Source organism: Arachis ipaensis, chromosome B2, assembly GCF_059453495.1.
Source record: "Arachis ipaensis isolate K30076 ecotype BB chromosome B2, ASM5945349v1, whole genome shotgun sequence".
Taxonomy (NCBI): Eukaryota; Viridiplantae; Streptophyta; class Magnoliopsida; order Fabales; family Fabaceae; genus Arachis; species Arachis ipaensis.
In genome coordinates this window covers 110041415-110056278 of record NC_142437.1, presented here as the reverse complement: position 1 = coordinate 110056278, position 14864 = coordinate 110041415, and the positions used below count along the sequence as shown (strand labels likewise).

At 34.8% G+C, this 14864-nt stretch overlaps 2 protein-coding genes and 1 pseudogene across 2 annotated transcripts; all 3 read left to right on the top strand.

Moving 5' to 3' along the window:
- Positions 1-620: 620 nt before the first annotated feature.
- Positions 621-3052, top strand: CXIP2 (CAX-interacting protein 2). Its single transcript, XM_016328476.3, has 2 exons — positions 621-1071; positions 2303-3052. The coding sequence occupies exons 1-2, from the start codon at positions 682-684 to the stop codon at positions 2804-2806; spliced, it is 894 nt and encodes a 297-aa protein (XP_016183962.1). The 5' UTR covers positions 621-681; the 3' UTR covers positions 2807-3052.
- Positions 3053-3906: 854 nt separating this feature from the next.
- LOC148575196 (uncharacterized) lies at positions 3907-4578 on the top strand (annotated as a pseudogene).
- A 5914-nt stretch (positions 4579-10492) lies between these two features.
- Positions 10493-11146, top strand: LOC107627677 (uncharacterized). The gene has a single exon (XM_016330503.1). It carries the CDS (start codon positions 10493-10495, stop codon positions 11144-11146), a length of 654 nt encoding a protein of 217 aa, XP_016185989.1.
- The last annotated feature ends 3718 nt before the right edge of the window (positions 11147-14864 follow it).

Genomic DNA, 14864 nt, shown 5'->3' with positions numbered 1-14864 from the left:
TAATACTACTGTTGACAACTTGAAAAAAAAAAAAAACACCTCTAAATTGGTTGTTAATCACTTTTTTTATCAGACAAATTAGTTTTTAATTAAAAAACTTGACACATTGGTTTTTGATCATTTATAATATTATAAAAATTATTTACTCACAAAATAAATAGATAAATTAAGATCTTATCTTTCAAAAATTTACATAATTTAATATATTATTAACTATACTTTTTTTAGAAAATTTAAGAAAATTTGTCACTTTTTGAATAATGTTAAGAATTAATTTGTTCTTTTATTTTATTAAATACTAGTTTTTCTACTATTCTAAAAGACCAGAAGTCAATTCGTAAAAGAAAAATATTAGACTAATTTGTTTGTTCAATATAAAAATTTCTCCTTGATTTGATTTTTTTCCCTTAAATTCGTTTTTTTGGTAGAAATGTAACTGTTTTAGGTGAACTGTAACCTTTTTTTGTCTAGCCTTCATTATTAGTGGGCTTTGAATTACCCTCTTTAATGGGCCTGAATAAGTACAAACTTCGACAAAAAGTTAAAAATAAGCAAATTAGAGAGCCCAACCGAAAACAAAATCAGACAATTCAGTGTTCTCCAATAAAAATAAAAAGAGAGAAAGAGAAGGTGAGAGAGCAGAGGTTTATCACTCGATTCACCATTTCTTTCCCCTCATCAATGGCTTCTACAAACCTCTCTTCTATCCAACTCCTCTCTTTCATTCGCTTATTTTCTTCTATTCCCCAAAATGCCCCTACTCTTTTCTTCAATTCCCACCCTAAGCCCTCTCTCAACCTCCGCGCTATTTCTCCCAAGCCCTACAACTCATCCAAGAGGTCTCGTCCATGGCTGCCGGTGGCCCTCGCCGTTAAGAACCTCGGTGACACGGACCGGGTCACGGTGTCTCCCGAGAACGGAGAAATTGCCGGAGATTTGCCATCTGCCGCCGGAGTTTACGCCGTTTACGGCAAGGACGGTGAGCTTCAGTTCATCGGTTTGTCACGGAACATTGCGGCGAGCGTTTCTAGTCATTGGAAATCGGTGCCGGAGCTATGTGGCTCCGTCAAGGTAAAGAAGCTTTCTTCTTGCTATGGTGATTTTGTGGTTTCGGAAATGAAGTGTGAGAAAGATGCTGAGTAATGTGTCTGGTTCCATTTTTGAAATTGTTTATTCTGTTTCCTTCTATTGTTTTAGTTTGCTTGTTTAGAAAAAAAAAAAAAAAAAAAGTGGCTTTAGATTTTGAAGAATTGGACTTAGACTCGATATGGCTAGTAATTGAAGTGTTGGAGATGAAGTTGGAGTAACATATATTGTGAGAAAGGTGGTAGATGTTTTCTTTATCAGGTTATGTGCGTAAAATTAAAATCCGGTTTAAGTGAAGAGAGTAAGAGGGTAGTATGATAGATAGAGGAAGGGAGTAGTTGAAACATTATGGAAGGTTTAGATTTGAGGCTCTGACTTGTGGACATGGTTAATTGGTTATTATAGGTAATTAAGGGAACATTTGTTTGTTGTTTGTGTTGTCTTTTCTTGTTGTTGAATGAAATCTTACCATGACTAGGAAATGGTTTAATTTTGAGTATCTGACTTTGATGAGGAAGGAACCATGCGACATTTACATTTCAATGTTAAAGAAATGCATACATAATCCATGTACATATGATCTTTGAAATCAACCTATCAGAGTTTATTTGAGTGAAGTAAAAGAAAATAGGTGGGACTTGGAAGTGAATACAAGGTTGTGTTTTGCACGATAGAATACTAGTGTCTGATTGAGGCTTATTCTGGGATGAAGTTCATTGACTCCCCTGACAGCAGTCATCAGCCAAAAGATGCTCTGTGCAACTATGCTGTAAAGAATATTTAAGGCTCCTTTTAAAAAGGGGAGAGCAACATGGTGCAATGGGCATTGATTTCAACCCACTATATTTGAGTCAGTCAACTCCACACACATATTTGATGCCTAGAGTTGCAAGAGCTGTATTGCTTACCAGACCATCCCAAAATAATATTGTACTGTTTTCCCCGAAAGTTAGAAGATTTGGGAAAAGAGATTTGCTCACTCATTTCATTTACATGGATTAAGTAGATAATCAATATGAATTATCTGACTTGAAATCTGTCTTTATCCTGCTTTTGATTTAATTTAGTTCAACAAAGTTGGCATGATAACAGGTGCAAAGTGCAAACCAACAATATTGGAAGTGACAGAGTCTCATGATTTGTTGTCTTGTTTTGTTTTGTATGCCATAATAATATGATCCAATTAACAGAATTTTTTTGAAATTGTATGTTTTAGTTTGGGGTTGTGGATGAGCCTGATAGATCAACTTTAACTGAAGCATGGAAGTCTTGGATGGAAGAACACATAAAAGTCAGTGGAAAAGTTCCACCTGGTAACGAGTCAGGAAACGCCACTTGGGTCAGGCAGCAACCAAAGAAGAAGGCTGATCTTCGATTAACACCTGGTCGCCACATGCAATTAACTGTCCCACTTGAGGAGCTCATCGACAAGCTAGTAAAAGAGAACAAGGTAGTTGCTTTCATTAAAGGATCTAGAAGCGCACCAATGTGCGGATTCTCACAGAGGGTGATAGGCATTCTCGAGAATGTAGGAGTAGATTATGAGAGTGTAGATGTGCTGGATGAAAACTATAACTATGGACTGAGGGAGACACTGAAGCAGTACAGCAATTGGCCAACATTTCCTCAGATCTTTGTGAATGGTGAACTAGTTGGAGGGTGTGATATATTGACCTCTATGTATGAGAAAGGTGAACTTGCTACTTTGTTCAAAAAATAAATGTGCAAACTACTCTGCATTATTTAGATATTCTTTTGAAATGAGGGAACTGGGAGTGGAGATTGGAACATCAATACACATCATGTAACGTTTTGTTGTATAACTCCTTTAGATAAAAGGAAGAAAAGAGAGAGAATTAGTTATGTATATTTGATTTTGATCATTGTAGTAAGTAGAAAGTGTTTGCTTTCTGAATATGTTGTTGTATCTTGGTCTTTTATTTACACTTTACAGCCTCTGCAAAAAGTTTATCAGGTGTTGCTCTCAAAAAAATGATGACTGCTGGAGTGCTGGGTGCTAAAATAAGAGATTAAATTGGTTTATTCGTTTAATTTTACGGATTTAAATGGACATTATTGCATTTTGGTTATGAATTTTTTAAAAATGATTAGCTAAATCTTCTATCTAAAAAATGCGACTTTGTTAGTCTTTATATAAAACTAGCAAGATATTTGCACGGGCAAGATAAATGAAGATCATAGTGGTGTGAATATAAGGTGTATTTGTGATATTGCTTGGTGTAGAAAATAAAGGAGAATCTGAAAAATTATATGTAAATTTTTAAATAAGTAGAAAGAATTTTTATTAAGAAAAAAGAATAGGCAGGGAGTACTTTGTTATTTTGTTCTTTATGAGTGATACTGGTAAGATATAAATTATAGTTTGGAATATTTGCCATTTATTTTGTCATTGAGATTCACTAAGATTTGATTTGTATTAAATATGAACAATGAAGAATAATAATAATAAGATTTGATTTGTATTAAATATGAACAATGAAGAATAATAATAATAAGAAATGATGGTTTAAAGCATTGGAATAATAGTTGTGAAGTAATAACTAATTTTTATCTTTATCTTTATAATGATATAAATAGGGAGCTCTTATACTAATGTGGCGCTCATATGTTGAGTTTGTGAATTTATTTGCTTAGATGTCGTGATTATAAATTTTAAAATTTTATTTATAAATTATAAATTATTATTTGGTTAGATTGTTACTTTTTAAATTTTAAATTATGCTTTTTTAGGTTGTTAAATATATTTAGTTTTTTAAATATTATTTGGTAGGCTTTGCATATTTAAATTTGTTGCAAAACATGTCAGATTACAGGTATTTTCAGAGTAAGGCAATTCTTGCACCCACGCTTGAGAGTGTTAAGAAGGTAAACGACTTTGTCTTGACAATCTTTCTAGGGATGAAAAAGGAGTATCTAAGTTCTGACACAACATGTCAAATTGATGAGAATGAAGATGTGCAACAAGAGTGGTTCACACCAGAGTTCTAAATGGCATCAAATGTTCGGAACTATCCAACCACAAGTTGACTTTGAAGCCAGGAGTCGTTGTAATGCTACTGCAAAACATAGACCAGACTTTAGGTTTATGCAACGGGACAAGGTTAATAGTTAATGAACTTGGCAACAACGTAATTGTAGCAACGGTATTGACCAGTAGAAATATTGGCGACAAAGTATACATTCCAAGAATGAACTTGATCCCTTCAAATTTAAGATTGCCATTTAAGTTTCAACGGAGACAATTTTCATTAACAATGTGCTTTGCAATGACCATCAACAAAAGTCAGGGTCAATCATTATCATATGTAGGATTTTCCTTGCCAAAATCAATGTTCACCCATGAACAACTTTACATTGTTTTGTCAAGAGTTAAGAGTCGCAGGGCCTTAAGGTTTTAATTCTAGGCGAAGATGACAATCCAAAGTCATCAACAATAAATGTTAGTTCAAAGAAGTTTTTAATAATATTTAAGTAAGAAAAATAGTATTTTTATTTTAATAACATGTGATTACACTTTTGTACAAATATTTACAGTAAATATAACTAATTTATCTATAATTTTACTTTCAGACTTGAAATGAAATGTGTAATAGAGAGCATAACATCTAATGAGGTTAGTAAAATATTAAATTGTTGATAAATTTTTATTAGTTTTTTGATATAAAATTTAGTGTAAAACTAACATAGTACTATTACAGTTATATATTCTTATTTTTTCAAGTCTCTTTTCTTATGGTTTGAGAATATTATAGACTTTAAATAATTTTATTCTTATTTTACTTTAAATAAAAATAAAATAATATATTCAATATTTTATTATATAATAATAATAATAATAATAATAGTATTATACTAAATTCAAAAAATTTAAAATTATAAAATATTATTTTTTATTTAACATATCAAATTAAAATATAAGCTCGTATATCGTATGGATTTAACACTAGTATATACTAACAATTGAAATAGAGTTTTCACCGTGAAATACATATAAAAATGACATAAGTTGATCTAATACGGATATAAATAAATAGTTGGAGTGGAATTACTGAAATGAGCAATATAATTATTAATTCTTTGTGATAGTAAAATATCTTATGTGGTAATATACGAAACATTTAACGTTAAAGATCTGGATGTTACCGTCGGATATGTAACATTGTGCAAAATATAAGAAAATTATACATTATAATACAAATTTAGAGTAAAGAAAGAATGTTAGTAAAACGTGACACAGTGATTGATAATAAAGTCAAACCAATGTGAACGGAGAAAACATAAGTTTTTTATAAGCCAAAATGAATGTATCTATATATATATGAGTAATAATTAAGAAATACTTGATGTTAAGCCAAAATGGATATATATATATATGTGTGAGATAATAATGAAGAAATAGCTAATGTAGAAGGCTTTGTCATACATTTAAATACTTTTAGATAAATAACATTCTCTCTTTTGTTAGTATTTTTATAACACTCTTTTTTAAAATAGAAAGTCAAAAACTCATTGTATAAACTTACAATGAGATATATAGTTGATCATAATTACACAAATATAATCATTATCAAATACAACACATTTGATTATTGACCACAAATATAATATATTTTACAAAAATAATTTTAAAAATCTAAAAGTTATTTATACACAATCTTGTATAATACACATACTTAAAATAATTTACTTTTCACGAGTCTTTACAAGTTATTCTATGATAATTTTTTAATAATAAAGAATAAAATGTGCTAGTGTTAATTTAACATAAAAAAATTTACATAAATAATTGAGAATATTTATGTAAAATGTTTATGAAAATAACACTTTAAAACTTGTATGTAATGCGAATGAAGTCATCTACAAAATTAAATTTGTAAATTTTCGTTAAAGACAAGATCAATATGGATGATTTAAAAAATTCTAATGTAAAATTCTTAATATTTTACAACATTTGAAAAAAAAATATTTTAAAAAATTCAAGTATTTTATTCATATTTTTTTACAAAATTTTAGAAATTACTAGTTGAATGTTGTACAAAATAGCTGTGTAGTTTTTTTTTTGGTAACTAAAATAACTGTGTAGTTAAATTTATTTGTGCTACCACGTACATTTAATAATTATGCAAGAAAAAATATATTTTTTCACTTATAAAATTTTTTTATGTTTATTTGGTGTCAATATCTTAAGACTTTAGATATATATAATAATTTTTATAGTGTAAAGATCTCTTAAATTTAGTTATTATAATTTTTACATCACATTGATATGTATCATAAATTAATAATTAAATAATAATATTTTTATGATATTTTAGCGTTAAAATCAAATTATTTTTATTATATATTGTTATTTTTATATTTTTTATTTATTATATATTTTTAATAATATTTTATTATTTTAATTATTTAAAATATTATAAGATATTAACTTTTAAAAAAAATATTTAAAGAAATTATTTTGAATTTTAAAAAAAATTTAAAATTTTTAAAATTTTTAGCGACAATTTTGTACTTTATTTTAGATATTGATTTGTTGTTTATCATGCACACGTAGACACTGACAAAAACTGATCTGGGTAAATTTTTTTTTGTTATTTTTTAATTTTCAGTGACCAAAAATAAAAAGAAAGAGAGAAAATTTGATTTTGAGAGTGATTTGTGAGGAAAAAATCTTGCTTTGGCGCACTGGAAGTCATGACAAGATACAGTATTTCCAAGTCTGGCCACGTGTCAAGCCAGTAATTATGCTGTTTTTGGAGGGAATATAATTGTTGCATCGTGGACTGAATTGCATAACTCTTCGTTTTATATACAAAAGATAGATAGATTTTATCTCAGTCCTTGGTACTGTAGTGAAATAGTGATACATTGTTCGTATATATTTTGTGAAGTTATTAATATAAGATCCGTGAAAAGGAAAAATGGAGAGTTAAAGTTGCAGTTGAACTGCTCAACAAGTCCGTCACACTCTGACAAAAACCGTGTCATGCTTCCAATTTCCAAGAGCCGATTTTGAATTAAATAGTTGTGTGGTGCGTATATATATAGTTTGGGAAGGTTTTTAAATATGCCATCGTCCTTTTATGACATATTGATATTTCAAATCTCATAACCATTAAATATTATGGTTAAGTATGATTTTGGTCCCTAACGTAGGGATTAAAAATTTTTTTCGTTTTTTGTCTTTTTTTTTGTTTCAAAATGGTCCCTAAAGTTTCAATTTGTTTTAAAATCATCCTTCGGACCAAAATGTCCCTATTTCTTCTTCCCTAAATTTATGCAAAGCACCACCACCACCACCACCACTACCACCCACCACCCACCACCCACCACCCACCACCCACTACCTACCACCACCACCACCATCACCCCCCCATCCCCTGCCACTCCATCACCAGCATCCATCACACCAACCAAAACATTAGAAAATCAACATCATCATCGTCATCCTCATCAAAAGCCAGAACTCAAAAAATTCAGAAAAATCAAACAATAATACTCAGGATCAGAAAATCATCATCATCATCAAGAACCCAAAATCAGCAAGAAGAAGAAGAAGAATAAGCGGCGGGCGGCGGGCAACGGCTCGGCGGTGGAAGAAGAAGAAGAAGAAGAAGAAGAAGCGGCGGGCGGCAGGCAACGGCTCGGCGGTGGTGTCGACGGGGAAGAAGCGGCGGGCGGCGGGCAACGGCTCGGCGATGGTGTCGACGGGGAAGAAGCGGCGGGTGGCGGGCAACGGCTCGGCGATGGTGTCGACGGGGAAGAAGCGGCGGGCGGCGGGCAACGGCTCGGCGGTGGTGTTGGCGGGAAAAAGAAGAAGAAACGGGCGGCGGTACGGTGGCGGGAAGAAGAAGAAGAAGCGACGGTGCGGTGGCGGTACGGCGGCATGGCGTCTCTCCCCCTGCCCCCCCCACCTTTCTCCCCCCCTCCCCCCTCCCCCCCTCCCCCCCTCCCCCTTTCTTTCTTTCTCGGCCCTCCCCCCATTTTCTTTCTTTCTCTCTCGCCCCCCTCCCCCGAACCCCGCTTCTGTATCCCCCTTTCTTTTTTTTATTTATTTTATATTTATTTTATTTTATAATTTTTTTAATAAAGGATAATTTGGTAATAAAAAAAATATAATTGGTAAAAAGGACGATTTTAAAACAAACTAAAAATTTGGGGACCATTTTTGAGCGAAAAAAATGCGAGGGACGAAATAAATTTTCAGACCCTACGTTGGGGACCAAAATCATACTTAACCCTTTATATTAAATAATTTATAAGATTCAGATTGAGTTGGTAACATTATTGTGAGCATGCAATTTAAAAAGTTCATAAAACACTTACAACTGGTCTTTTTTTTCCAGTTTATATTGGTTCAAAATTTCATGTTTGTGTAGCTTGTATGTGCATTGCAAAATTTTTAGCCTTTTTTTCCTAAACCATATGTTACAGAATTAACTAAGTCATACTAACTACTAAGTTTAAAGTCACTTTTTTTTAATAACCCTTTCATATATGTTAGAAGTTAGAACCAAATAAAAATAAATATATAACTAATATATATTTGATAATTTGAATAATTAATTAATATTCAATTTTGACAAATTATTTATTCATTTTTAATTATATTAAAAATATACTGTAAGTCTCAAAATAATTATCAAGTATAAATATTTTTAAAATAATTATCAATTATATATATGTATAGACCAAAGAAAACTAATGTTACAATATTTCAATTTAATTAACAAGTATTGTTTATTAAATAATAATAATAATAATAATAATAATAATAATAATAATAATAATAAGTTATTTTTTATCATCTTATTTATTTAGAATAAAAAATTAAGTGCAAAAGATTTTTTAAAGATGACATCCTATTTAACATTATTTGATTTCTTATATATACACAAATTAAATCAAAGAAGATAAATAATTAGTATAATGAAAATATTTTCATTAATAAAAAAATGAGTTTTATTTTGACATCATTGCTAAGTAGCATCATATATATTTTTATTAGTAACTACATAAAATTAACTAGTCTATGATTTCAATTCTCTTATTTTTGCTATATAATTTTATATTTTAATATATAAAAATTAAAATTACTTATATTTAAAATAAACTTTATGCATAATTCTTTAATTATGTAATATATACATGATGAATTATTGGCTAGTGTTAATTTTTTTTTTTTTGATGACTGAAATAAAAACAAAGAAAAACAAAACAAACAAAACAAGGAACTGCTTAAATAGAGGGACAGTCCCTTTTAAGACTACTCTTAAACTCCTCCCAAGGTGAAAGAAGCTCCACATGTGAAAGTTGTAATGGAAGCTTCACTTCTCCTCTTGTTCTTTCTTGCATAAAGTCTTTAGTGGGGTATTTTTTTGGCAAATAACTGTGTCAAAAAAATAGAATTAGTTAAGGCTGAAGCTATGGAAGGTGTTGCAAACTCGCGAGTATATTATAACGGTGAGGTTATAACAAATACACATGAAGGAGTGACTTTTGTTTGTGAATGTCCGTTGTTATTTGCCATTCCATGTACCATGGGTTTTGTCGAGTTGCAAAATGGTCTTTGTAATAACATTCAAAGCCACATTTTGAAAAGGGTGAGCAATCTTTTATACAGAAGTCATGTGCAAGTATTTGGTGGGTTAATACAGTTTCAAATAATGCCCATCACTGACGATGCCAGTATGCAGCAGATGTTGTATATTTATCAACAAACCCGATCTCACGTGCCGATGATAGAGCTGTACGTTGAGTTTGAACAGCAGTCGGGGATGAGTATGGTCGGCGATGAGATCAATGTTGATGAGTTCGGGGATATAGATTGGGCAGAAGATAATAATGACAGTGAAGACGAATTTGAAGCTAACTATGAAGTCGATGACGAAAACGATGACGGAGACTTGGCAGACAATCCGGCGGTGCAAGATGAAACAAATGCGATTGTAAACCAGCACCCGTTTGGTGTTCCGCCTTTTATGCGGACTCTAGATCTCGAAGCCATGCATGCTCCGGAATTTCCTGAGTATGCGAATATAGGTATGTCATAATTATTAACTGAAGTTTTCTATAGTGCTTATTTTATTTGCCTTGTCTGACTGATGGCGGTGCGCATGTCGTAGGTGAAGGCAACGTTGCGGCGGAAGATGGCGATTTTAGTGTCGGAATGAAATTTGGTTCGAGAGAGTCGGTGATATCTGCAATCAAAAGCTACACCATCTCTAGAGGAGTTGATTACACTGTGTATGAGTCTGAGCCGCAGACATTCTATGCAAAATGCAAGGGGTATGGTGCAGGGTGCGACTGACTTATCCGAGCTAGCTTGATTCGAAAAAAAGCTTGTTGGGAGATTAGGAGATACAATGGCAAGCACACGTGCACCATGGGCATGATTTCACAAGATCATGCCAAGTTGGACTCAGACACAATTACAGATGCCATTATTCCATTGGTCGAAGCAAACCCCTCGATAAAGGTGAAGTCTGCTATTGCAGAAGTTCAAGGCAGGTTCAACTATACTGTGAGTTACCGCAAGGCTTGGTTGGCAAAGCAGAAAGCTGTCGCAAAAATTTTTGGTGATTGGGAAGTTTCTTACCAGACTTTGCCAGTATGGTTGAAAGCAATGACAGTGAAGATGCCAAGGTCTCGTGTTCAAATTAAAACGCTCACCGTTTACCATGAGAGTGAGGAGGTTCAAGGTGTAAGAGTTCTGCACCGCGTTTTTTGGAGCTTCTATTCGTGTATTGTAGCATTCAGACACTGCAAGCCACTGGTGCAGGTTGATGGCACGCACCTGTACGGAAAATATAAAGGAGCATTTCTGGTAGCGGTTGCACAAGATGGGAATCAAAACATTGTGCCTATTGCATTTGCGATTGTTGAGGGCGAGACAGCAGACGTGTGGGAGTTTTTCCTAACCAATTTGCGGAGATATGTTGTTATCATTGATGGTGTGGGTATTATTTCTGACCGCCATACCTCCATCGACGCTGCAATAGCTCGCAGTAACGGTGCATGGTCACCACCAAGGGCGTGACACATGTATTGCATCAGGCACATCGGGTCCAACTTCTTAAGGAGGTTCAAGGCTCCATATTTGCATAAACTCGTAGTGAATACAGGTATTTCAAATTGCTGTTATGGTTCTATTCATAGTAAATTTGTGGCATCTGCTTATGATTAAATGGTTTATTCAACAGGCTATTCTAGCTGCAATGTATTATAGCGGTCAAATCTCCACCTGTTAACCCATTCACTGTAAATCTCTCTCCAGTCATGATTCTGTGCTCCTGTCAATCGCTTGCAATGATCACGACCAAGGTCGAACGCCGGGCCTGGTGGAAGCTGTTGCATCCCGAACTGTCGTCTAACTCGGCCTGTCGGGTGCCATTCTATGCACTCGAATGACACTAGCGGCGACTGGGTGGAGCAGATAGCCAAGTGGGGAGCGAGGACATCCGGAACTCCCACTCCCATATACGACCGCCATATAAACTGCACATTAGTTACCAAGAGGCCTATTAGAAAAATTATTCGTCTGAATAAAAACATTGAAAATTAATGGTTACAACTTACATCGTCAAATCCCATGTCGTCGAGTACTCGCCTAAAATGCTCTGTAGGCCGCCGTGTATATCTTGTATGTCGGCGCCAATGACTCCACCTAACAAAACCGATAACAATAACAGTAACAATAACAATAACAATAACAATAACAATAACAATAACAATAACAATAAAAGGCTATACCTTTGCGCGAGTAGAATACCAACATCGACGAGCTGATCGCGGGGTATAGGTGCCAGGAACGGCATACGCTCCCATACCCAAACAAAAAGCAGTATCAGTGGGCCATCCATCTCTTTGCAGTTGTATCGTGAAGCACGACACAACGATCTGTATAGGTGTGCCAGACTGGCTGCCCCCAACTATATGCTGAAATCCGGTGGAAATCCCGAAGTAGCGGTAGAAACTTCGAGTTCAACGAAGTGGTCGACTTATTCGGAAACACAACCGTTCCGAGCACGCAGAAAATGTGCGACCGAACGTAACACTCAATAGACTCCTGAGTGTCACACGTCTCGGTATCTCTGCACCGCCGGACCCAGGGTATACTAACCTTACCCAATACGTGATCCTGCGGACCGGGCTCCCGACCAAAACACGTGATACAGTTCTCCACCAAAAACTGGTGACTGCTGTCTGATTTACCAGTAACGGGCTCCCCATTAATCGGGAGGCCAAGAATATATGAAACATCTTCCAACGTCACTGTCACCTCACCGACCGAAAGATGAAATGTATGGGTCTCCAGCCTCCATCTTTCGACCAAAGCACTCAGTAGTGCAGAATGACCTCTCAGTTCGCCTACTCGTGAAACGTGTTGAAACCAGTCAGTGCTAGTGAAACTGCAGCTACCTCGTTAAAGGTCTCTGGCAAATCTAATTTTCTGGGCAACAAATTCCTAATAGCCTACAAAAAAAATTAACGATAAATAATAATAATAATAATAATAATAATAATAATAATAATAATAATAATAATAATAATAATAATAATAAATAACGTTATGATAAAAAAACGGTTTATTTTTAACAAATACATTATTATAAACATGTAACAATATCAAGGTTCAGAAAATCGGACCGGTCATCAAACCGCTCTAGTCACTGGTTTACTGGTTCACTGGTCTAATCGGTCCAACCGGTGGTTTAACCAGAAAAACCGTTTTGGAATAGAATAATAAATAAATTATAAATACACATCCTAAAATATAATTATAGTCTAATATAAATCTTAAAATATCTTCAAAATTTAAAACACAACATAAAATATCATCAACCAAATACATATGATCTTATCAAAATCCAAACTCAAAAGTTAAATAGTAATAAAAGCATATCTAAATATTAAAACCAGAAGAAGCAGATGATTGGCTAAGAACTATATATACTGCAATGTTTCATAAGGCCTAAACATTAAAACCAAGGTAATAATAATAATGCTACAACTTTTAATTACAATATAAAAATTTATATAGACAGGATTCTCTCTATAGGTGACAAAAACATAACTAATCACTACTTTCCTCTTATGTCTTATGCACAGAAGTTGATAGAATACAAGAAAGAAAGAATAGGAACTTGAGATTTGAGAAGGCATATGGGATATAAGAAAAAAGAAGACAGAACAAATAAACCCTATGATCATTAAACTAAACAACCAAAAACCAAAAATAATTTGACAATTGCAGGAATAATACTTATGATAAACTGTGTATACTATAAACAAACATTAATAAATTGGTTGTCCTACACAGTTAATAGGAACTATTATTCTACTACCCTAGTTCCAAATGCTTCTCTTTTTAGATCCCCAACAGTATAACAAAATTATCTTTGTGAGCTGTTCACATCCTTGTTGGGATTTAATTACAAAGGTGTGAAATATGGTGTCATTTGCAGCTGCGAGTTTTTCAATAACATTGATTTGTGCCTCTTGGAATGTTTGGATCACTCTTGAAACTGGATGAGAATCAAGAGGGCCACTCACCCTAACAATCACCTCATCCTGTGCTGCTTCAATATCCACATCAGCATTAACAAAACAGAGTAACAAATTAACAATTACAAAGTAACAAATTAAACAAGGTAACAAATTAACAGTTACAGAACAACAAAAGTGCAAAACACTAAATTGAAGACCGAAGAAATTGAACAGAAATCAAAGTTCCCAGAATTGGCTGTTGATCCCAAATTTTCATTGCATTGGCAGCCATTCAACACAACACAATTCTGCCTAGTGCCTATAGGATTTAGCCATTCAACACAACACAAAAACATCAATTGGCTGGAAAATACCAAAACAGCAAGACACATTAGGCGTTCTAAAGCAGCAAAACACCAAAACAATACAACATCAACATTAGGCGTTCTGGAATCAGAACCATACATTCTAACATAGAAAATGAAAGTATGAAACAGAGAAGATGAAACAGAGGATTCACTCACCTGGGTGCTGACGAAGCGAAGACCAGCGACGACGAAGGGAGAGGCCAGCGAAGACGAAGCGGCGGTGCTGAGGAGCAGGCGATGGCGGTGGCAGCCTGAGGACCACGGGGACGCTGGGAGCCTGGGATTGCTTCAGAAGGGGATAGGCTGAGATGAATGAACGGGCGAACTGGGGAAGAGACCACGCGACGGTGGTGGCAGTCACGACCAGCAAATCCCGGCGACGGCGGTGGCGACTGGGCTGGGGTTTTCGAATGCTTCAGAAGGGGCTAGGGTTCACCGTTCACGCCTAGAATCTGGAGTGAGACTGAGATGAATGAACGGAAGAAGAGACCACGCGACGGTGGTGGCGGTCATGACCTGCAAACCCCGGCGACGGCGGTGGTGTCTGGGCTGGGGTTTTCGAATGCTTCAGAGGGCTAAGGTAGGGTGTGAGAGTAACTGAGCAAGAGACAGTGAGAGTGAGACTGCGATTTGGGAATGGGGAAGAAGGGGCCAAGGGGGGTTCTGAGTGGTAACGGGTCGGGCGAGTCGGGCGGGTCGGGTTTCATTTTTTTTTTTAAATACCATTAAAAACGGCGCCGTTTAAGTTTTTTAGAAGAACCGGCCGGTCACCGATTCGGTCCAACCGGCCGGTTTTTAACCGGTTCAGCGGTTTCTTTGCGGTTTTTTCCACCGGTTAATACAGGAGGACCGGACCGCATGCATTGTCGGTTCGTGGTTAAACCGGTCAAACCGGCCGGT

Coding starts and splice junctions, on each gene's coding strand:
- LOC107627677 (XM_016330503.1), top strand. CDS start 10,493: ATGGGCATGATTTCACAAGATCATGCCAAGTTGGACTCAGACACAATT.
- CXIP2 (XM_016328476.3), top strand. CDS start 682: ATGGCTTCTACAAACCTCTCTTCTATCCAACTCCTCTCTTTCATTCGC. Junction 1,072..2,302: donor AGCTATGTGGCTCCGTCAAG/GTAAAGAAGCTT, acceptor TGTATGTTTTAG/TTTGGGGTTGTGGATGAGCC.